Raw genomic sequence first — 25,282 nt, forward strand, 5'->3', positions numbered from 1 at the left:
AATTGTCCTTGTTATTTACTTTTTCATATAACTGTCCGAATCTCAAACTTTACTGAAAACAATGATCTGCAACAATCAAGTAAGGCAATTTGAATTTAAAATTAATAATAATGAATAGTAAGAAAAAAGTAACCATATTGATTTACCTTAACCCAGGTTATCATAAGTAAAAAAAAAATATATCTAACTGATTCACTTATGTATAGAAAAATCAATCTTTTTCTTTATAATTTAATTTAAGTAATAATTCTATTGTTAGAACAAATGATAATTTTAAAGCTAAAGAATAATTTAGTTAAACAATGAAATATTTGAAATGCATTGAATTACAAGGAACAGAAAACAAGCAAAAATAAATAATGAAGTAAATTGCACAAGTAGAAAATTACATTTAATGACACTGATTAGAATGGTAAAATGATAAAATTAATGCACAAAAGACCAGCCATAAGTAAGCATTAGGTTTTGTAGTAAAGAAGCTGACTAAAATATGAGGGAAGAAACTCAAGTTTAGCATTATTGTTCAATAAAAAAAATATTAACAACTTGGAATGCAAAACAAGGGAGAAAAAAAAGTTAGAAGTTTAAGATAAATCAATAACAGAAATAAGTATAAACTAAAAATTAAAATAAATATAATGCTGCATTGTGTTTAGCCAAGATATTTAATAAGAAATAAATTTACCTTAAAATAATTTTTAATGGAGATCAAAAAGTTGGAAAGTATTATACAAAATAAGAAATTCATAAAATTGGAAATGTTTCTCAGTTAAATATTTATGAATTCTGTTATTAAGATATTCACTTTACTTATGAATGACGTGAGGCAATAGAATGACTATTATAGAATTTTGAACTACCTATCTGGAAATAATATCTAAGAATTAGTTTGGTGTAAAAATGTTGCTTTTGTAAAAACTGTGTAATCACTATATTGTCACAAATCCTATATACTATATACACTTTATTTACACAAAATACATGAAATCAATTAAGAAATTATGTGATAATTGTTTGCTTAAATCAGTTTAATTCTACTTGATTTAAAAAAAAAATCTTCGATTCAAAAATTAATAGGGAATTTTTTGTAGTTGTTAAGTTTAGAAAACCATAAAACAGTAACCATGGAACAGACTTCAAATGAAAAAAAAAATTGTGGGGGGAAATTTCAAATTAAAGATTAAATTTTACATCAGCTTGAAAATGCTATTCTAAATGGATTAATGTAACTTAAAATCAATTGATATTTTTATTACTATGTGCAAATTAAATAAAATCCACTGTATTTAATACAGGGTAAGAATTTTTCCGGAACAAATCTTTTCTTTCCAGAACATGGAAAAAACTGAAAAATTGGAGACACTAAAATTGACTAATACAACTGTTTAAATTAGAATAAAAATAGTTTAAATTAAAGAAAAAAGTGCTTCTTCAAGTAAAGATGGAAAAAAAAATATAAAACTACATTCATATTTTTTTTTTCAGTTTTAAAACGAATTTTAAAATCTATATAACTCATAACAATATTTTTTTAATGTGATTTATGATGTCTTTATTTTATAAATTAGATGGAAGTTAATACTTAGATAAATTTTAGATATTTTAGATATTAATTATTTATTTAGATATTAATTATTTTTAATACCAGGCATAATAAAAAAAAAGTGTACTATTGCATGTAATTCTGTGCAATATTTTCAATTTATTGCATTCTGCTAAAAAAAATTAATGCATATTTAATAATTGCACACCACATTATTTAAATTCCGACTATTGTTGCAAATATTTTCGTTTAAAAAATAACGCTTTGTTAAAAATAATGTTCAACTATTTAAGTTTTAAAAATACTTTTTTTAATATCAAACTATTTTTTGGTGATTTTAGATATCAATTGTTTTTAATACCAGGCATAATAAAATAAATAGCTTGCAAATTAATATTTAATTTAAATAGATTAAGATTACAATTATAAACTGCATAAAAATTTTTTTTTTTAAAAGTTTGTTTTATTTCTTTTAACTTGGGCTGGAAGAAACCTATTTCTTCTGGAGTGGTTTGTCCATGGTTTTATCCATTGTGGAATATGGAAGGTATTTGCCATCCCTGAATTTCAATTTTTGTTCAAAATGTGAGCTATCAATATCGAAGAAATAGTAGTGTTAAAAAATTCTTTAATAGTGTAATTAGTTAAAAACAACAACATACTAGGTAGAATCAAAGCAAAGTTGTCAGCACTATCAACAACACCCACATCGCTGATTGCTCGACAAGAGTATATTCCATTGTCTGATGGTGTGAGGGATGCAACCTGTAAACGCTTGTTCCGGAAAGAGATTCTTTCATTCCTGAACAGTCTCAGACCATTGTGGAACCACTCAAACCGAACTTCAGAACTTCCTTCCACTTTGCATCTCAGGACCATTTCGCCCCCTTCCTTCAATTCCTCAGGAGAATCTGGACTTTGAAGGACAACACGAGCTTGGTCTCCTATCCCTATAAAATAAAGACATAAATCACTTTAAAAAAAGAACACCATTAATGTATTATGAAGAAGTTTAGCATAAGAAAAAAAAAATAGAAATTTTAAAAACAAAATTTTTTAATAGGACAAAAAAGGAGAAAACAATTCAGTTTTTGTCAGACCCAAAACGAAATAACAAGTCGTACGTCAGTGATCGCCTCACTTTTGATCACTCGTGGACAACCACCTCAATCTTTTGAAGGTAAGTTTCTCATATAATTCAGAGAGTGTGTTTTTAAATGTCTCCTTATAAAACAAAATTGACGTATTTCAGCGATTGTTGAAAAGTGTACTTTATTATTAAAGACATTTTAAATTAACATAACGACCAAGATTGAGAAAGAAAAGTTCCGCATCCGGCTTGCACCGACCACAGTGCTGACGTGAAATATCCTCAGTGGTAGACGGATCATGGGTTAGAGTCCCCTTGCCGTCAGGCTAACCGTGGGAGGTTCTCGTGGTCTTCCTCTCCGTGTAAAGCAAATGCGAGTTAGTTCCAACAAAAAAGTCCTCCACGAAGGCAAATTTCTCCCAATACTTGATTCAGGAGTTCAATCGTCTTCTGGATTGGGTTCAAAATTACAAGGCTGCGGAGTTGAACATTGGTAGTCGTAAACCCATAAAATTGGGCCGGCTGTTCAACGACGGTTATAATGATTAAGTAAAGTCTGCTTAGTAAATAAAAGTAATAATATTCAATCCGCGTGACTTCACTTCATCAGATCACTGGGAAAGGCAGGAATCCTCGTTCATTTATTTTTTCGCGAACGTAGAAAATTCTTTCACTGACCATCAGGGTCCACCGTTTCACGACCACTGTCCAGCGTATTGGTCTGACAAAAATTAAAATTTCTCAATTTTAGTATACCGGAAAAACTGATACTTCAATTACTTTATTCATTTACTTTTGTTTGTTAATATCGGCAAGTTTTTAGAGTATCGATTATAGATTGAATGGCGAAAAATTTTGCATTTCACGAAAGAATGTTCAGATAAAATAGAAACTTTTTTAGAATTAATTATAACATTAATCATTAGTAAAAATTTCTTCATCTATACTATAATATTTTAACAATTTTGGTCAAGGTAAAAATTTTCTTCCATCATACAGTGTTTCCTCTACACAAGTACTCCAGTAGAAGAAACACTATGAAATTATATGGGAATTATATTTTTGAATCACATTACTAAGAAACTTACAGATTTAATTAAATGAAAATTTAGTAGTTAGAATTGTGTCATACTTGACCGAATTTATCAATTGGTTTTGTAGAAAAATAAGTTTTTTTTCTTTCTTTTTTTTGCATTTAATACATCTTATTATCACACAAGCTAAGAATATGTTACCATTACCGCCGATTTAAATAGCTTAGTTTAAAGAAAAAATGTATTCCGTGACTATGGTATAATTATGCGTTGTACATATTTGTTTTTCGGAGTGAAATAAAGTCGATTTTTGGAACTATTATTTAGATAGAGGTCAATAAAAAACATCATTTTAAATTAAAGAGCACAAAGATGTTCGTTTTGCTCCAGCAAAGTTTTTTTTTTTTTTTTTTCACTTTTATGAGTGCCTAGTAGATAATGAGCAGATTATCTAGGTAGTTCGCAGATTACCTAGTCAATTCGAGAAATGAAACAGTTTTTTGGACATTTAACGGATCACCCTAGTTAATCCGCACATTAGCTAGATAAAGTGCAAAATAACACTGATTTCTACACTTCGGAGATAACATATAAATTATTTAGTGATTGATAAGAAATAAACAAACAGTAACGTCCATCTCCCCACATAAAAAAATTTAAAATAAACATTTGGGGGTGAGTTTTGCTTTAGTATATAATACCTACATCGTAGTACATTTGAATATAATAGCATGATTAATCAAAAAGTAAATAAAAAGTATTAAGTTTAATTGGCCTAAAAAAATATTATCCAGATTTTAAAAATTTCAGCAAAAATCTCAAAGTACTTTAATGGCAGTGATTAACTATGTTTTGAATGTTCTACAAGGGGCATGAAAAAGGTTCGATCTACAGCAAAGTCAAATCATTAGTTTCCTTATATTTTCCTCCCTCCCTCAAACATGACTCAACAGTTATTCCTATCTTCATTTTTTATGAGTTATTTCATCTACAAATGTGATTACTATCGATAAACTGAATAAAGAAAAAAAAAAAAAATGGCGATGGAACGCCGAAAAACCCGATGTGGCCAATGTTGCCACCACTACTCAAAAGATTTGCCGCCTAGTTATTGAGTGGACAGGTAGCATTTAAGCTGTCAGTCGAGCCTGGATCTAAACCTTCTCGAGGCGGTTGGCACTTAATCATCATCAGAAATACCACGAAATAAAAAAGAATAAAACAAAGAGCAAACGAAAACAAGCTTTTCCTCCATGCATAGAAAAGAACGTTTTTCAACAATGTCGGCCTCGTCTGCTTTTATGATTTTTTGTTTTCCTCAGAACTTCAATAAGTTTAAGATCTGCAAATACCCATCCCAGCGAAAACCCGAGGGTCACGCCCAAACCGGAAACCTACGCAGAAGGAATGTCTACAAATCTTCCCAACTACTGGGCAAGAAAAGGCCCCTTAATTATCATTACTCTATCATCGATGTGGGTAATTGGTCTTCTAAAAAGTAAACAGAATATAAAGAAATGAAGGCTTACAAATGCTTGCCGATATGCTATTAGCAGAAACAAAATCTGTCATCCTGTCAACGACGTAGAGAGTAATGAAAACTGCAGAAAAATAGAACCTATTCATGGAATAATCATCTGCTAACTAATAAGAGCCAGAAGAAAAGAAAAAAAAAACAAGCTTTAAAATTATATTGATGACATGACATATTGAGGATTATATCTTCAAGGTACTTTGTATAATTAACAACAAATAATTGTCGACCATTTTTCTTCAAATTCGATAATGAAGCACGTTCCTCTATTTATAATCATACAATAAAATGCAACAATAATTCGAGATTAGGACGTTATTGACAGGGGAAAGAAACATTTGTATTGAATTCTTTTTTCACAGCCGGAGTATATACTGCTACCGAGTGTTATTTACGCGAATTTGTAAAAATACGAATGTCTGCTTTAATCTCAAACAGTCACCACTACCAATAACTACTAGTGTATTTCTAAGGCGACGTTAATAAGCAATTAAAACCATGAAGGGCAGTTTCAGGTACGGCAAATGATTTTAAAAATATTTTGTAATGTGCAGATATCATCCTTTTACAGTTTTTACGTTTACGAAGCATGATAAACGGCAATAAATAATTTTTAAGATCCTTGCTTATATACATATTATTAATAAGGATTAATAATTACGAAGAAATATGAGATTAATATACTAACTAGTTTAACTGTCCAATGAAATTTAAAGATATTTCTTATCCGTCTTTTTACTCAGTTTTCTAAGGCATTCTAATAGGTTTTGATGCTTTGAATCTTCCATTACTCGTTAACGATTGGTCAGTTCTTGAAGAAGTCTTTATTTTTTCCTCGATTAAATATCATTTTCTGACATTCATTTTGTGCATTTTATTGCATCAATTCTGTCAAGGATTCCAGAATTATATATTTATTTCGAATGCTGTAGCAGATTCAGAAGATGTTACAAAGTGAAATTCTCACTCACTTGGGTTTATCGATTGATAAAATGTGGAGTTGGGTGGACTACGCTGAACTCGCCCGACACACTTATTTAAAAAATATTTAATACATGCTTCAGACATACATGAAAACTTTAGATAGTTAAATTAAATGGCTGTCACAAAAAATGCCCATTACTTTATTTTTTAATTTGAAGATAACATTTTAGTTGGACTGTCGGTCAGATACAAACAAGGAAACAAGCAAATAAATAAATCAAAATGACATATATAGGATTGTAAGGTTGATTGCATGTAATGTTCAATAATAGAATGAGAGCCAGGAACAACTATACTGCAATTAACACATACGTTATTACATACTAGATATGCAACGAAATCAAAGAAAGAAAAAAGACTAAGAAATAATTAGCGACGTGAAACTCGTGTTTACTTGAAGAAAAAAAAAAGGATCGGAACAAAATTTTTATTAGTCCATTCAGGACGGATATCTGTAAACCAATTTATTTTCATAGGACTAGCAGTATGCCTTGTTGCAATTCAAATTGCAGACGATTTTTTATACTATCTTTGAAATAACACCAGTGATATTTTCTAGCTTACAGCTCCATTTAATCAAAGAAAGCGCTTCACTGATAGTAATTCTTGAGTAATTGGGTATTTGCAATTTGAAAAGAAGACGATCACTGATACACAAGACAGGTGACCTATCACCTCAGAGCCAGCTGATTGTTTACAAACGAGACATTTATTAAATACAACAACGCCGTACCACACATCGAATCTGTTAAAATATAATTTGTTCTCGTCTACGTTTTTTACCTAATTTAGATTTTATGTATTTTATTGTAACCGTGATATATTTTTGCTTTGTGTACCTGGCAACTTGAATGCATTATTAGTTTGTCTATGTTCTACATGGCTTCATGTGTTACTACATGTGTTAAATAAGAAATATATGACGAGAAAATTTAAATCTTAGTGAAAGAATATAGTATGTCTCAATTTAGAGAATTGATATTCGACGGACTTGGATTACTCGAAAAAGAATGGAAAGAATAGTTGCTTACGTAAACAAATGCCACGTTTCAACAACCAATCAGGATCGAGATACTACGTCACTTGCAGGTTCTCCATTATTTAACTTAGTCTCATCATGCCAAGCAAGCATAAATAAAATAAACGTGGACATGTGCAAGTTAGGGTAGACGTCATAAACTAGTATTTTGAAAGCTATATGAAATCACGTGCTTACTTTGCAGATAAATACGATTTTGAAACATGTTTCTAAAAACTTAAATAGTTTAAAGTAAACGAAAATTGAAGTAAAAAAATCTAAGTTTACATACTATGGACCAATTTATTGGGAAAATTACTTGGTTTTGGTAAATCATAACTATCATTTGTTGACCGCGACCAATAGCATAATTTTCGATGCAGAATTAGAGCAGGGTATGCTGCGAGTCCTTCAAATACATCGTTTAAATTAGTTCGAGTATAGTTAATCTTTTTAGTGATAATTTTTATCTCTAAAAACGTGTTTTTCTTCTTCTAGTAATGTTAAGTCACCAAAAAGGGCCTTTTTGGTAAAAAGACCTGTTTTTTTTGCTTTCGAAAAATCTTATAATTTGGCGAAATATAAGAAAAAAATCTTAAGAGATTAAGTATTTTTTGTGATATTGGGAAAAATTACAAAAACTAATCTGCTGAAAATTTTGAAAAAAAAAAAAAAAAAAAAAAAAAAAAATCCTGTTTTGTGAAAAATTATTTCATAATTTTCTGAATCTAAGAATAAAGTAGAATTTGATTCTTTCTGATAGGGCCCTGGTTTTGTCAATAAGTAAAAATAAGGTTTAACTCTTGAAAGGAAAGGGGAAAAAAAACACTCGGTTTTCTAAAGAATTATAATTTTAAATTGTGAATTAATGGCATCATCGATTATATTTTTCAAAAGAACAATTTAAAAAAAGGGTGCATTTGTAAAGTGAAAAATATTGTGCAATAATTATTTGAATAATTAATATAATTATTCAAATATTAATTATTAGTATTATAATTATTAATATAATATAATTATTTGAATAATTAATTATTTAAATAATAATTATTCAAGGTAAATATTTTGTAAAGTTCGGCTTCCACGATAAAATTAAGAAAAGTCTTGTCTTCAAAATAAAATAATCTGAGAACGTGAACTGTTTTTATGTTAATATATTTTGAGAAAGGTTCGTTAACAGACCCAAATTTTTCATATAGAGACCTCTAATTATTAAAAATAATAAGATTTTTTGATGTTTTTTAAAATTATTTCAATATATGCCTTTCAGTTTTGTGCATCAGCATGCAATTTTAATTACTATCACTTTTTTTATACACCATAAAAAGAAAGGCTATTCAGTAATCATAAAATCAAATTCTATCAACTTGAAAAGTTCACCCAGCATTAAAAAGAATTCTATTTAATCATTGTAAATTAATAACGAAATAAATTCCGCTAACAAGATAATTACGGATTTCCTTCAATTTCATTACATACGACAGGTGAATTTTAATCAATTCAGACGGATTATATACGGATGAATAATAAAAATAATTGCAGAGCTAATTTAATATGCATCGATAGACGGTTATCGCCATAAATAATCAGACGGGGAATGATATTATAAGGAATAAGATCCCTTCAGACGGCTGTCACTTATAATTGCAATTTCGAATTAAAGCTTAATTAACGTTTTAAATCATGTCGACAGTTTAATATGAATTACGCGTTATTACGTTATTCCTCTTGTCTTTAAAATATGTGAGATCCTTTAAAACAATTGAAAAATGATGTAGAAAGATCGCTAGAAAGCTATCTTCCATAAATGTTTAGTAACTGGAAAACTTAACATTAGAGATAGGTGGTGGCAATAGAGATAAGAAATATGTAAAAATTATCTTTTATGTTCCACACAACTCACAATATAAGGCCGATTCAAAATTATTTAGATACCATATTCCTCAAAGTTGTCTTGTCTTAAAAAAAAAAAAAAGATTATTTTAAAACTAATGTATTTGTTATCGCGTTGCGTAATGAAGAGTTGCTAACTTGCTCCGGACTACGAATAAATATTTTCGAGAGGTAGTCTTTTAATCAATGATTTTTTGTTAGGTAAAATCGATTTAGAGGGTTTGTTTTCACCACTATTTCTAAATAATTCAAAGGCTTATGCTATACGTCTCTTTGTTACGGTTAAGCCTTTTAAATAGCTGGCAAACTTAACAGAATTTTTTAAATTTTAGTGTGTAGTTCTCTATCGTTTTCTAAAATATTTTATTGAATCCGAGCATTTGGCATCTCTGGTAATGTATCATTGAATTATGAACTTGTTGTAATGTATATCAACAATGCGCAATGCTAAGCACATTGCCATAGTCATACCATTGGTCATGAACTTGTGCAGTGTTAACCTCCATGACCAACCCGCCCCGCAACGAAAAAGCTTCATACTCTACTTCGTCGTTGGTTTATCACTATAAATCTCTTATTTATTCAAGTTTACAAGGCAGCTGATTCTTTTTACAACAACACTCCCGAATGCGCGAAGACCAGAATCATGAAGTTTGGGGATAGAATATGAAAATGGTAACAAAATTGGACTCAACTGCAGTATGGAAAATATCATATGATAATACCATACTACAATAGTGTTAAACGAAAAACCCTTGGTTAGATACCTATTGACCAAGCATGCAATGTTATCACATTTCTTCGTTCCTTCGATAGGTATTCGTTTTTTCTGACAGATGCATCTACTGGTCATGCCTTTCATACTAGCTTGTCAAATGTATTCACCATCTTTTACAAATATATTCTTTAATGAGACCATGGAAAACAGAAGCCACATCTGCTATCATAGACACTCATCCTTGCAATACAATTGTTTATGCAAATAATATTTCAAGATACAGTAACGATACAATAGTATTCAATACAATAAAGCCTTAAACCACGTGACGTAGTGACCAAAGATGCAAAGTAATGACACGTTCTTGGACAAGTATTTTTTCCCTACTCTACTTTAAGTGTCTGTCTATCATCTAAAATCAATCTAAATCATCCATCAACTCTTATAAGCGTACTCTTTATTAGGCCATCATACGTCTTCCACTAATATCATGAGCTAGTCTCGTAATACGATAGAATGAATACTAGTTCAGGGCTAGTTCTCGTCGTCTAACCAGGGTTCAAATTTAAGTGGTATTACCATGGCTGTCAAAAATGATAGACCTGGAAAATGGGGCTAGGTGCTTGGCAATGGGCGTGTGGCGTGCATAGCTCACGATAATGCCTTTGGTAAAACACCTACTGGTCAGAAATGCCACGTTTACCTGCACCAGATGTGTTCGTTCCCACTAACAGATGTGCTAACAAGCCGAATCCTTCAGTACCAGCAGCAGGCGTAGCATTCAACAGCAATTATTGAGGTACCTGGTACCTCTCCAGTACTTGCCAAACGATATATATTTTGCTTAATTAGGCACCAAAATCTAAGACAATAATTGAGTCTACAATAATTTTTATAGATAATAATTGTTAGCTATCTTAAATAATTAATTCACTTACGGTAATTCGTATTAAAAGCGTATTGAATTACGCTCTGAATAAGAATTACATCGCTCATATACACATATTATTGCACATATATAAGCTTAAAAGTTGAAACTGATGAAGCTTAAATATGAGCAATGTTTAAAAACAAAAATGTAATATATTTTAATATATCAAATACGTTGAAAATTATAATAATACAGCAACTCGTTGTCGGTCTTTAGTGGGAAAAAAAAGTGAAAAATTCTAAAACAAACCCTATCTCTACCATCGATAGTTTGTTCAACGATTATCTTTAGACTTGAATCTTCTTTTAACTGTGACCGCCGCCAGAGGGTGTGTCGATGATAAAAACTGTTTTCCATGTCAGTCACGAAATCTTTCAGGACGGCGGAAAAGCCGATTACGTTGGCTAATCATGCTTTCATTCTAGTCGCCACAACCTCCCCTTTTTCCAAAAATAAAACTTTTTTAAAACTTTCATTCGGTATCCATTTTCGTTTTTACACCCCGTTTCACTTTCAAACAATCGTTATTTTCCCACATTTTTCACCGCAAAAGTGTTTTTTTTTTTTTTTTTTTTTTTTTTTTTTTTTTTTTTTTAAATGGTTGAGTATTTGGAATATACAAGTTTTAATGTGTTATTTCTATAAATAGAAGAAAAAAAATTAGATAGAGAGTTAGCTTACATTTCAGAAACTGTAAATAGTTTAGATTAAAAATAAGCTTTTCTACAAAAAAAAAAAAAAAAAACAATGCAAATGAAATTTTAAAAAAATTACATCCTTTTATAAGAATTTTTTAGCTTTAAAAGAATTTTTTAACGAATTAAGAAAATAAAACAACTAAAATCTTAGAATAGTAAAAAAAAAAAAAAAAAAATTTCTTCACTTACAGCGAAACTAAAAAACAGCAATGTAATCAGTAAAAATAACGTAACACTAGATTGCCTAAGGAAGTCATTTTGACTGCTTTTTAATTTCAATTAAAAAAACAATGGTGTATATAATGACTTAATTTCTTAGAATTTTTTGACTTTTTGTGCAACATATAATTTTTTTATTTTTAATATTTACTAATAACTTGTTATACAACTGTAAATAATATAAAAAACATTAAAAATTAATTTTAAACAAATTTCTTTATTCTTTTACAATCCAATCATTCTGACTGCTTTTGATCAATATAGGTATATACTAAGTTTCAGTCTCTCTAGTGTTAAATTTGAGATATTAGAACAGTTACATTTTGGAAGTTGTTAAAAAAAAATACGTGTGATTTAATGAGAGGTTGTTCTACATGAATATAAGGTACTAGTTAACTTTCACAACTGAATGATTCAAAATCGCATTTGGGAAGGATGATTCAGATCCAAACATGAAGGCTACACCATTACGGATTTTACAAAATATAAATCGATATAGGCAATTCGACCCGTTTAGAAATACTACTCATTTACCAACCATTGGCCAGGTATAGTTTCCATTAAAAAATCTTTGTTCTGATTTTTATTTGAATCAACTCTTTACCCAGCATGTCATTTAAAATACACATCAGAGACATTTCGGTAAATCGATACTTCGTGGAGATCAAGTCATTTTTATCTGTCCACAATTCAAAGATATCAGGGGTAGGCATTTTCCAAAGAACTATATCCAACAAGCCATTTTTGATTGTTTTAATAGACCCCAAATCAAGATAATTGAAATTTTCAATTTTAGAATTCAAACAAACCTGAAGAGACAAAATTATGTTTTGGAACTACTATCAGACTCGAGAGGATCTTCGGAAGTCAAAATAAGTTGACTTTGACCTCGACTTGGATTTCTTTCTAATGATAATTAATTTTCTGATATTTGAACAAAAATTCCTTTTAAATTTTTTTAAACCTCAAATTGCTAGCTTTCTTGAATTTCTTTTAAAAATTTTGCATGTAAACCACAAGCATTTGTAGATATAGCAGTTCTTAATATAAACGAAATGAGAACGGTAATTGAGTCATATAAGATACATCACGGGCATCAAACCTTAATTCATCCCAAAAATATCTTAACCTGTTTTAACATTTAGTTAATTCAGGCATTTTACAGGGCAGATTTGTTGGCCACTCTTCCAGGGGCAGCATATTAGGTGGGCCAATGTTGCTCCCACAGTAAGAATAGATAGTACAGAGAATAAAAGAACATTCATGCCTAGCCCGGGATTCGAATCCAGAACCCTTGAATGAGAGAGCATTTCCTCTCTCATTCACAGCAATTTGCGGACAAGTGATCATTAATTTTATAAATCACGCTTACGAAATAATTGAATAGCTTCTAACAACAATACAGATAGCGATTTTTCAAAAAAAAAAAAAAAAAAAACAACAACACAAAAACCAGTGGCCGGTTCAAAATTTTTGTAAAAGGTCCTGTTTTGTAATACTGTGGAAAACCTAACCTCTACATAATTTTGTGAAAATAGGGTCCTGTTTCTGTGATTCTGTCGGAAACCTACTCCGAATTATGTAAAATCGCTATCTTTTTTTTTTTTTTTTGTGATGCTGAGGAAATTCAATTCATAATTTTGGGAAAAAAGGGTCCTGTTTCTGAAATACTTTGGAAAACTTCAATAATTTTGTGAAAATAGGATCCTGTTTTGTGATAGTGGGAAAAACCTTAATTTTGCGATCCACTTTTTGTGACACTGTGAAAAACCTATTTATAATTTTGTGAAAATAGGGTTCTTTTTTTAATGATAGTGTGGAAAATCCATTCGTAATTTTGTGAAAAATACGACTCTATTTTTGTGATTTTATAAAAAATTACAAAAACTAGTAGTCTGCCAAAACTTTAGTAAATGATCCTATTTTTTTATTTAATTTTTAAAATTTTTTTTTAAATGTAAAGTTGCCGCACAGTTTTTATTTATTTATTTAATGTAAAGTTGCCGTACAGTTTTTATTATTATTTTTTTTTTAATGTAAAGTTGCCGTACAATCGGATTTTCCTGGTAGGTTTATGTTTGTGTGAATATCTGAAAATATGAGTTTTCGTGGAAAAAACTATATTATTCAAGGAGTTTTGGTAATAAAGTTATGAATTAAGGAAGTCATTGACAAAGTTTTCAAAGGGAAAAAAAAAAGAGTTTTATGAAGGACCCATTTTTAAAATGAAAAATGTAGTAAAAACGGACCCAATTTCCTCCTAAAATAACCCCTGCAATTATTCAAATACGAACACTATTGCATTCATTTTGGCGCTTTTTAAAAACTTATTTAAGGTACAAAAGAAATAAAACAAAGAGGATTTAGAAGGAAAAAAAATATATACATGAAACTTAAAATCCAGTGAGGCTTGCGATCTTCTTCTTTCTTATCTTCAAAAGTACTTCCAAAAAATGGTTTAAATATTCCCCAAGAGACGCAAACAACGATCACCAACCAATTTTGAAAAGAGAAATTTTCCTTCAGAAAAACTTCTTTTTTTGGCGTGAAAATAAACTCTGGGCGATACTTTTTTACGAGAGTAAAAGCTATAAAAGTTCTTGAGAACAAAAGTATTACAGATATGGAAGCTTAGAGAAAACATGTTACTGTTAAAACTATTTCGCAAGGTAAATAACTTATTTTAGAAAGTAGTTGGTTTACTTTGAGCACAAAGAACAAAAACACTTTCATAAATTAAAAGAAACTTTATTTTTTATGGGAAGTCTTAACATCTAAAGAAAATGGGGAAACATCTTATAATTACACGAACAACATTATTGGAATTATTTTGTAACAACCATGCGTTGTTTTGTTCTTAACTATACAAGTAACAGTTTTTTAAGGTATATACAATAGTTTTAAGGAATAAAGAAGTATATACAATAGTTTTAAGGAATAAAGAAGTATATACTATAATTTTAAGGAATAAAGAAGTATATACAATAGTTTTAAGGAATACAGAAAATAAAGGGGATTCTTTAGCAGATGAGGAGAAATAGTTTGAAAATTTTTTGAATTTCTAAAGATTGTTTTTCAGAAAGGAAAAACAATAAATGTAAGCGATTTGCGGTTTCAAGTACGGAATTTCAAGCTACACATTTGTGAATTTTTAGATTTCTTTTCTTTTCTTAAACAACGGTTTAGTATTTTTCAAGTTACGATAGATATTGATAATAAAGTCAATAAGCACTATCACTTTATTTGCAAACAATAAAAAGGAAGGCACATTATGAATTTTCTCTCCCAGTCTCCACTACATCGATAGTTGGAGGGGAAAAAAAAGAGGTCTCTTGACAATTTTTTTTATCCTTGAAAACGAGCCCCTAACTAATAATCATTGAAATATTCCCAAAAAAGAGAGAAATTTGATGAAGTCCTGGGTACATTACCTAAGGAGAAATGGTATTCTTTGATTAGTTGATCTATCAATATTTTGAACGTATTGCACGTCAATAAATAATAAAAATTTGTTTTGAGCATAAAAATCATGCTTCTGATAAGTTGTGGATTAAGGGGAAAGCAGTAAAGCTGATATATTCTGAATTAGAATCAAAACACAATTTCTAAAATTTACCAAATATCACACTTTTTTATCGCTCCCCTGAGATGAAAGTTGACGCTTCATCCGAAAAACACCAATTTAAGAACTACGATAAGATAAAATGAAGATATTTCTCTTTCTCTCTCTTTCCCTAGGGCGGGTGACATTGATGACACATTTATGAGTGTGAAATTGAGAAGAAACATTTGAGTGGTCGTTAGCCTGAAGCAGACGATTTTATTTCATTCCTCAGTCATCAGCGACATAGAATAAAAAAATATACAAAACTGATATAAAATTTTGTTCGATTCCTTTGATGTTATGTTTCGATTATTTATACTGGATAATAAAGCTAGAAAGTAATTTCATTTGCATGCAGAGAGCTTCGCGATGATATTATTTTATTCTACAAAAAGTATCGATACTAAAAAGTGACATAATGTAAATCAATAGTCCATATAATCGTCATTCATCCCTACTTTACATTAAGATAATGTGGTACCCTATAAATTCTAATTTTTATTATTTACTTCTAATCTTTATTACATCTAATTTTTACTTCACAAAGCAATTATCTTTGTGAAAATATAAATGGTTTTACGCTGGTTGGACGGATTTTGTTTCCAGACTCAATTGTGAAGAAATACATTATAAAATATACGACAATATACGAGGTTTAATTAGTTGAATCTTTTTAAAGAAAATATTTTATTTCCTTCATGGTTTTACTTTCTACTAAGATACATATTTTCTAATGCATTTTCATTTATTATTTAAAGTTACGGTTTCGGAAGAGTTAATGTACGAGAATTCTCTATTTTACGATAATCTAAGACTTCAAAATTTAAAATTAAAAATCTAGGTAACTTGAATACGTCACCTCACTCAATACTAGAAAGGAGAAAAAAAAAACATATTCTGTCAAAATATTCCGAATTTTTGTATTCCATTTTCGCCAAAACTTTAATCTCTTAAAGTTATACTTTTCTAAACCCAGGGGTCTGTCCAGACATTTTGTGAAAGATCCGTTTTCGTAAAATTGTGAAAAAATCACTCGTAATTTGTGAATATAAAATAAATGTTAAGTCACATTCTTTCAACCAGGGTCCGGCTTTTGTGAATTTGGGCAAATAGGGTCCTGTGATTGCAAAAAACTTTTTCAAGGAGTTTTTAAATTGTAAAGAGATACAAGATTATGCTCAACGCTGTAAAATTATAATAAAAAAAAATTTATTTAAAAAAATAAACAGCAATTGCTGCTACTAAATTAGAGATGCAACATACAAATATTTGCTATTTAGCCTATACTGCTGACCGCAGAATATTCATTTCGGACGAATAAAGGAAGAAGCGTCTGCAAAGACAAAACTTAGTTCGTTTACATGTCTTTCTTTCCCCCCTCTCCCCTGGGAAGGGTATATTCGATTAAAAAAACGATAATGAAGATAAACAAATTAGTGAAGGGTCCGATTAAAAGATAAAAACGGACCCTTCACAAAATAATTTAAGTCAAAATATTTTGTGAAGGGTCCGTTTTTATGAAAAGATATTTTGTGAAGGGTCCGTTAACGGACCCAAATTTCTTCTAAACAGATCCCTGAAACCTTTATATTATTTTCTTGCAAAAAGTTTGGGGTTTAGTTGTCATTTTTTGCTTAGTAAAAACTCTTTATTCTTGTGCAGCCTGTGTAATTATTAGTTAGTTACTGCATTAAAATTAACGCTTTGTTCCTTTGCAGCCTGCGTTATTAATAGTTAGTTACTGCAGTAAAATTAAAAAATCTTGACAGGCAAAGCATTAAGATAAATGTCTTGAACGCGTGACTGAATAAGACAGCATCAACAATTACACTTTTTTTAAAAAGCAATTTTAAACCTATTCTTTACATTCTCGTTTGTGTTATCTGATCCCAACTGGGCCTCTTCATTCGATTCGTGAGCCTTCATCAAATAGAACAAATTACTGTCCTACTTTTATTTCAAGTAGGCATAGGAAGGGAAACTCAAGATTAGAAATGGATACCTTGTTGAAAAGCCTCAAGAACCGTGGTGTTTTTTTTTTGGACGAAAATTATGGTGACGGAGACTGAAATCTGTAATCTGAGACATTAAAAGATGGGACTAGCGAATAATCAAAGGACAGAAGGCGAGGGGGGGGGGAGGTTCATCGTTTTTTTGTAAATTTTATAGTATATATCTTAAGGACATTTTCTTCTTTTGTAATCCTGAAGAAACAAAACTTAGTTTGAACTATTTTTAGTAGAACTAATCAAATTTTTAACTTAGCTCAAAATCTCTGCAGATCAAATTTTTGACTTAGATCAGAATCTTTTAATCAATTTTATCTTAAATCAAATATTTAACTTAGTTCAAAATCTCTTTAGTAGAATAGAACTTATCAAATTTTGCACCTCAGCTCAAAACCTCAGTAGAACATATCTCCAACTTCCCTTCCAAGATCTCTCATATTCCCTAGTTTCTGAGGCTTAGTAGGACGTAACATATCGAAGAGAATCAACCTATTAAAGCCTGCGTTTCTTTTATGTGCCGTGAAGCAAAAAAAAAACTGTTAAAAGGTAATGATTTATTTTAAATAAATGAATATTTTCCTCTGTTAGCTACTACTCTGTTGATTTTTGAAAAGAATAAGGTAGGTAGGTACTTTATTTACGTCGCACTAGAGCTGCACAAGGGGCTATTGGCGATGGTCTGGGAAACATCCCTGAGGATGATCCGAAGACATGCCCTCGTAATTCTGATCCTCTGCAGAGGGGATGACTCCCCTGCTTTGGTAGTCCGACGACCTGAGTGTGAAGTCGAGCACTTTACGGCAGAACAGTTTAACGAGGACCGATATCGCACACCCTCGGTCCTTACGCAGGCCGATCAAAGTGGACATCCAACCGCTTATTGACTGCAGCCAGTGATGCTTGGTTTCGGTGTTCTGCTGGGAACCGAGTCTTTACGATCAGTCTAATACGGGACTGTGAAAATAATTATATATTTAAAAAAAACAAAAAAAAAACATATGCTTGGTGCGAAATTAGTCCTTTTTCCAAATCAGAAGAATTCTTATAATTTCCATTACATATATGTCCATATAAAATCAAATGGAAAGAGTCTTATAAGACTGACTTTATTCAAGTTCTGAGAAAAATAATCAATAAATAAAAATGTGTGAATATAATTCAATCTTGTCTGCGTCATTTATTTAACTATTGGTAGTTTTATCATTTGTTTAATTGTATCTGTGATTATTTTTGTTTTAAGTATCTGGCAATTTCTTTTAATGTTAAGTTTGTTTTTTTAGTTCTAGATGACTTCGTGCCTGTTTTGTAAGTAAGGAATAAATCTAATCATTCTTAGGAAAGAAAATAGAATATATCATTGAATAAAAAAATAAAAAAACAAATATGAATTACAATTCCTCGAAAGGAGAAGAATGTTTGTTTTTTTAAATTTGGAAGCAAACTTTTTATTTTAAAACGAACATTAAAAATAAATAAATAAAATAATTCCAAACGCCATTAGTATCGGCATACAATACGCAGGATTTACAGCATAACTTTAATCATAAATCAATACGTTAACCAATAAAAAGATAAATTTTAATTAGGGCACAAATTAATTAAAAATATCAATGCCACTAGAAGAAAGATAAGAAAATATGCATATCGATAATTAATTAGGCTAGCAAAAAAGAATAACGAAATTACCTATCTTTAGCAGCAAACGATTTAGTATAAAATTTTATCAAAATCAATAGAAAGCAGATGTTCTTTCTTTCAAAAAAAATTACTCGTGTTGCCAAAGTAGGAAGTGAAAAGAGATGGCGATAATGCAATTGCATTTAAGTCTCGGAAAAATTCATTCTTGGCGGCATTTTCCCCCATGATCAACAGTAATGGCACGGAAGACGCGCGGAAATTATCTCGGCATTTAATCAAGAAATGCACACAGAACAGTGGAACGCCTTTTGCGGAGGAGGTCATTATCGTTAATTTTAATGGCTGGCGGAGTTTACAAGCGGATTTTGGGAAACATCCCTTGTTTTCGGGGGTGGAAAGCTTCGTGTCGGAAGTGAAGGGGTTTCGCGGGCTTTTACATCAGAATGAGAATAAGAGGGGCGGATTTCAATGGGAAGGAAAGGAATGCTTAAATGTGAGAATTTCTACATCTGTGATGGATTGCACTTGAATTTCTCTATGTAATTTCAAATAATGTTATGATGCAGGGGAGCTTACATAAAATACAGCAAAGAAAAATTTATCGCAAGCCTATTTACAAAGGGTTTAATAAAAGAAATTACAAAATGAGCATGAAAAAACATCATAACATACAAGCTTTGATATTTTTATGAAAGAAAACTAGTCAACTTAAAAAAAAAGGGCAACATTATTTAAAAAAACACTTTACGTGTTCTGCCATTGACGAAATTTAAAAGTAAAATTTTTGACGAACAAACAATACCAACGATCCAACGAACTTCAGGGATGAGAGTAGTCAGAAAGTAAAAAAGAGGAAATTCAAGAGTGAATATACATATATTTCAGAAAATACGAGCTATATTGTTGGGAGGGCAAAAATACGGAAAATTTTATTTTCTGAGCGTATAAGCGGAGAAAATAGCTAAAATAAGTAAAAATGCGGAAGGGTTGGCAGCTACGTAGATTGAATTTTCTGTTTATTTTTGAAAATCGGAAATAAATATTATTTTATTTCAACGACTGAATTTTCTGAAAAAACGGAATATTTATATGAAAAATCGAAACTTTTAGAGAATCGGAGTTTTTATAAAAAGACTGAAATTCGAGAGACAAAAGCTGAAAGCCGCTAAAAAGCGGAAAAATCTAATCCCTGGAACTTGTAATGCATTTTAAAATCCTTCCCATAAAAGGACCGTGGTCACTAATGGGTTAATGTTAGCTTGTAATTGCTATGCAGAGAACAACACTATGAATGCTTTTACACAAAAGAAAAACAAGTATTTGCACGAATAGATCAAGTATCGTTATAGACTTTGGAGCTATTTATTCTAGTTAAAAATATAAAGTTAAATTTATCGATGATAATATTCATTAGATAAAATCTACTAACTTTTACGAATTGGCGCCAGTGTGTTCCATCCATATTCTTATGTCCTCAACTATGTGGGAGACTTAATTTACAACAATTAATGGCATAATGATGACGTCATATATTAAAAGCGTAATTGAAGAGATGAGTAGATGAAAGTTCTAAGAGACATTTTACTGAAATTGCGTAGATTAGCTTTACAAATTTATTTTATTTAATATCCGTCATTGAACAGTCGACCCAATTTTTGGGTTTACGACTACTAATGTTCAACTCCGTAGCCTTGTCATTTTGAACCCATTTCAGAAGACAAGGAAACTCCTGGATCAGTACCCCCAGAGGTATTGATTTGTTATGTTAACATGGAGGACTTTGCAACTCGACAGATTTAACGTGCATCAGTCACCATTTACTACACTGGGACTCTTCGGCCGGTGGGGATCGACTTACAATTTTATTGTTGACGGAAGGAAATAAAGAATATGCCTTGTATATAAGTGTTGCCAACAAACTTCTAATTAGCGATGAATATAAATTTCCAACGCCTATTTAAACTGCTTGCAAAACAATGTTCGCAGTCTTTCCGTTTAAATTTGCCAAAAGTCATCTTTAGGGTTACTTGTGCCGCTGTGGCTCAGGGGATAGAGCGCTTGCCTCCCAATAAGGTGACCCAGATTTGAATCCCAGCGGTTTCTGGTTGACACAAATGCTGCTCGCACCGACCACAGTGCTGACGTAAAATATCCTCGGTGCTAGAAGGATCATGGGTTAGAATCTACTTACCATCGGGCTGATCGTGGGAGGTTTTCCACTCTCTGAAACACAAATATGGGTTAGTTCCATAAAAAAACGAAGGCTAGTTTGTCCCAATGATTGATCCAGGAATTCCCTTGTCTTCTGGGTTCGGTTTAAAATTACAAGGCTACGGAGTTGAACATTGAATTAAGTCAAAATTGTGTCGACTGTTCAACGCCGGCTTTAAAATAAAAGATAATGTTAAATAAGGTTAATTGGTTTGTTTCCAAATGCAGTTCGCGGTACTTTTCATCCAATTCCTATGAGATAACTATAAAAATTCGTCATCTTTCATCTTCATTCACTGAGATTCTCGAAATTCAAAGACTTGGCGAAATGAATGAGTAGTTAAGTAAGTTTAAAATAAGATCTTTTCTCGAGAAATCGCAATTTTTTTCAAAAATGTCTCTTAGAAAACCTTTTTTCTTACTAATCTCTTTTATTATAACAGCACTAATTACCCATTTTTAAGGATGAATAATCAATGCAGAATATTAAAAAAAAAAAAAAAAGTATATATTACTTCCAGGGTTGGGGTTTTGGACGTCCTTAACTGGTTTTGGACAGGACACGTGGGTTTTACTGTCTTAAACTGGGTTTTACTGTCCTAAACTGGGTAAAACTGTCCAAAACCTTGAACTTTGGTAAAAGGTAAAAATTCTATAGGTGTAGCCATTGTACACATAATAATTACATGTATCAATAAATATTTGATATTTTTTATACAATTTACTTTAACTTATCAAAAGAAAATAACATAATATAATAGGAAAAGGTTTATAATTTGTGTCCCAGTCCCTCCATAATTCATTGAACAACAAAAGTGAATACCTAATCCTTTAGATATAAATATGCTTTTAATACTGATAAATAATATTTTTGCATAAGGATAAATAATGCAATATTAAAAAATAATAATTTTTTTAAAAAAAATACTAAATTTGTTTAAAAATTAACCTTTTATTTTTCACAATATTTTTTTAAAAAAATGTTATAATTTCTGCATCACAGGATGATAAAGACATCTATTTTAAAAAAAAAAATTGTTTTTAAACATAAATATATTAGTTTAGATTGAAAATACAAAATAACTGAAAAATGTATTAACAGTTTTGAAGGGCATAACATCAATTTCAGTTACTGACACTGGTGATGTATAACCATTATGCTAAAAGAATTGAAACTGAATGAAATAACAGTATTCTTGAATAGTACTATAGGTAAATAAGCCTGTTTATGACTAACCCAGCACTTAGTCCCTAATAGCTTAACCTGTATGGCAAGGTCCAACTTCAGTTATGTACTATTGAATGAGAGGACCAATTGAACTTGATTACTGATTAATCTTCCTACGTTTAATGTTTAAATTGAAGAGTCAAACAATATTAATAAAGCATTATACTTTTAAAAACAAATATTCTGTAGTAGATTTAATTATCAATATGTCATTAGTTCTATGCTTATTTTACCTCTTAAATATTGTTCAGATAAAATTGTGACATAATTTGAGTAAAAGGGTTTTGGACAGTTTAAGACAGTTTTGGACAAAGGGGTTTTGGACAGGACGGTTTAAACCAGGGTTTAAACCGTGGATTAATCCATTCTGTCCAAAACCTTGCCAACCCTGATTACTTCCCTTCTACATCAAGTGGCGACTTTAATTTAATAGAATTATTAACCAATAAAATGGCCTTTAAGAAAGCTAGAAGACGCGTATTTTTTTAAACAATATATACACAAAAAAGGAGGGAAAGAAAAAACAGTGGAAGGTCAAATTATCAATCGAAGCCATGAACGTGTTTTCGCGAACAGTTTTTACTTAAACCTGGCTACGTGATAGAAAAGAAAAAGTTCGATTAGGCAACAAGAAACAGTTAGGTCAATTAATATCCAACCACCATTTCAACGCTCTTGCTCAAATGGGTTAAAACGAAGAAATCGAACAACCCTTCGGGCACCATCACTAAATATATTCTCGTTTGCTCTCCCACCCCTTCACCGACAAGATAAAAAAAAGAAGCCTTTTGATCATGCCGCTTAATGAAAGATTGGAATCGCCAGTCGTGTACGAGAGGCGTGGTGTTACTTGAACGCAAAAAGGTAGCCCTTATCTTTGCTCGCCAAAGAAATGGCAAAAAATGCATGCCCATCGACTAACCTTCCACCATCCAGGATAATGCATTATTCTTATGATTAGTCTCATAAAGTTCTTCTTGAAACAACAGATCATTTCCTTTTCGTGGACGGATTAAATCATGTGGAGATCAGAAGGCGGTCCTCGCAAATGGCGAGGTAATTTCGGCATGTCCTTACATCTCTGGCGATAGAAACAAAGAATGGGATTTCGCGGATTAGAGAGTTAAGATCGGATGATGACGAAAGGCGTTGATGTTCTGTAACGATCAAATTACCTTTAAGAAGTGCAAATTATCGAGCAAAGGAATGGTAATAAAGATAAGGCATGAGAACCTTAATAATGAATTGCTATCATTATCACCCATAAAATGTAATAAGATGGAATTTCATCAAATAGAGTAGTAGTGCAAATGTACAAATGTCTCATTGCTTAAAAAGCTTCAGTTTTGGTAGCAGGTTTCATGACCTAAGTTCATATTTTTTGTAATCTGCATTTTCGTAAGATAGTATTAGTTCTCTTTCACCTGCATCACCAAGACAAGCGCAGAACATGATAATGAGAGCTTGGCATTTGTCCACAACGACATTGTGTACTGCAGCGTCTTTGAGAGGACACCATATCGCGGAAAAATTCATCGCAAATCCTATTTCACCTCCATAACTAATTTAAAGTTTAAAGCATAGAAAAAGTTAGTTTTAACAAACATAGAGTAAACCCTGAAATGTTAATTGCTGAAAAAAAAATTAAAATATCAAAATGCAAGCAAATTATTGGAAGAGAGTTTCTCCATTGCGTAATCTTTAGTTACCTTCTCTTAATTTGCATGAAGGTGAAAAATAATTTGCAATGAAAAATTTCTCCCTTGGTATGGCGTCCTCTTAAAAATATTTCAACGACCTGATAAACAGGACAAGATATTTGTTTGAGGTTATCGATTAGACCGAAATAGTGACAAGGATAAAAAAAAAGCAGAATTGTTAACCAGATAACATTCATTTTTTGCACTTTATTCTAATTCTAAATCATCACCATCAAGTTTATAGAGTAGGAGGGTTCAATTCAAAGTACACATGGTCAGTTTAACTTGCTATTACCTCTTTAAAAGAGTGTTTAGGCTTTGACACCCTTGTATTTTGCATTTAATCTTACATAAAAAAGAAAAAATCAATCATACAACGAAGATTTAGTATTTCAGAAAATAACAGATAACTATCTCCAGTATTTTGTGTAATTCTTTAGATAAATAAATGTCTCGAATTGACAACAATAAATAATTAAATCATCTGACAGAAAAATATTTCAGAATTTAACCATATTGAAATAATTAGGTTTAGCAGTTTCAATTACCGAAGAGAATTTATTAACAAACAAGTAATTTAAAACCAAAAAAATCAAACAAAGCGTCAACTTTTATTTAACGAAGCGAAACAATTTTCCCAAACAAAATCAGACAAGAATTTTCAACTTCTCGCTAATTAGGAAGCAGTCGTAAACTTTTTAGTTTGTTCTCTCCCCAACTATTTGTAGCTAATTCCCTGATGTTAAAAATGAAGATAGGAAGGAAGTAAATCAAGCAAATGAGCGGGAATATGATGAAATTTGAGAGCATCTGGAGAAGGACCATCAGTGAAGGAAGAAAAAAAACTACTCTAACCCCCCCCCCACACAAGTTTTTCCCCAATTAATAATAATAATAGAGTTAAAAGAAATAGGATATCATATTTCTGCCCCGTTCCACAACTTGGGAGTTCGAGTTCAACCATATAAAAACTGAAATGAGACATATGGTGAGATAAGAAAACAACCATAGCGTGCTGATGAGGAGACAACAGCTGCATGCCGAAACGCCAAACATCATTTAACTGTCATCTTTGGGTTTTCCAATAAAACAATAATCGTTATACGAAAAACTTTTTTTCATTTTAATTACATAAACAATAACGTTAACTCAGATGATAAAGCGTTAAATATTATTAACTTCTTATAAATTAAGCAGCTATTTTTAATTATCATAATATGGGAAGGCCAG

The 25,282-nt window shown here is 30.9% G+C and overlaps 1 protein-coding gene across 1 annotated transcript in view; it reads right to left on the minus strand.

Annotated features, from left to right (window-relative positions):
* The window catches only part of LOC107440672 (inactive tyrosine-protein kinase 7), a 79,223-nt gene that overhangs the window by 23,801 nt on the left and 30,140 nt on the right, over window positions 1-25,282 (minus strand). The window contains exon 3 of the mRNA XM_087165629.1: window positions 2,206-2,493. Within this exon, the coding sequence (XP_087021755.1) occupies window positions 2,206-2,493 (288 nt within the window). The remainder of the gene's footprint in view (window positions 1-2,205; window positions 2,494-25,282) is intronic.

The sequence above is a fragment of the Parasteatoda tepidariorum genome, chromosome 6 (assembly GCF_982258835.1).
Source record: "Parasteatoda tepidariorum strain Cologne lab strain chromosome 6, Ptep-v5.0, whole genome shotgun sequence".
NCBI classification, from domain to species: Eukaryota; Metazoa; Arthropoda; class Arachnida; order Araneae; family Theridiidae; genus Parasteatoda; species Parasteatoda tepidariorum.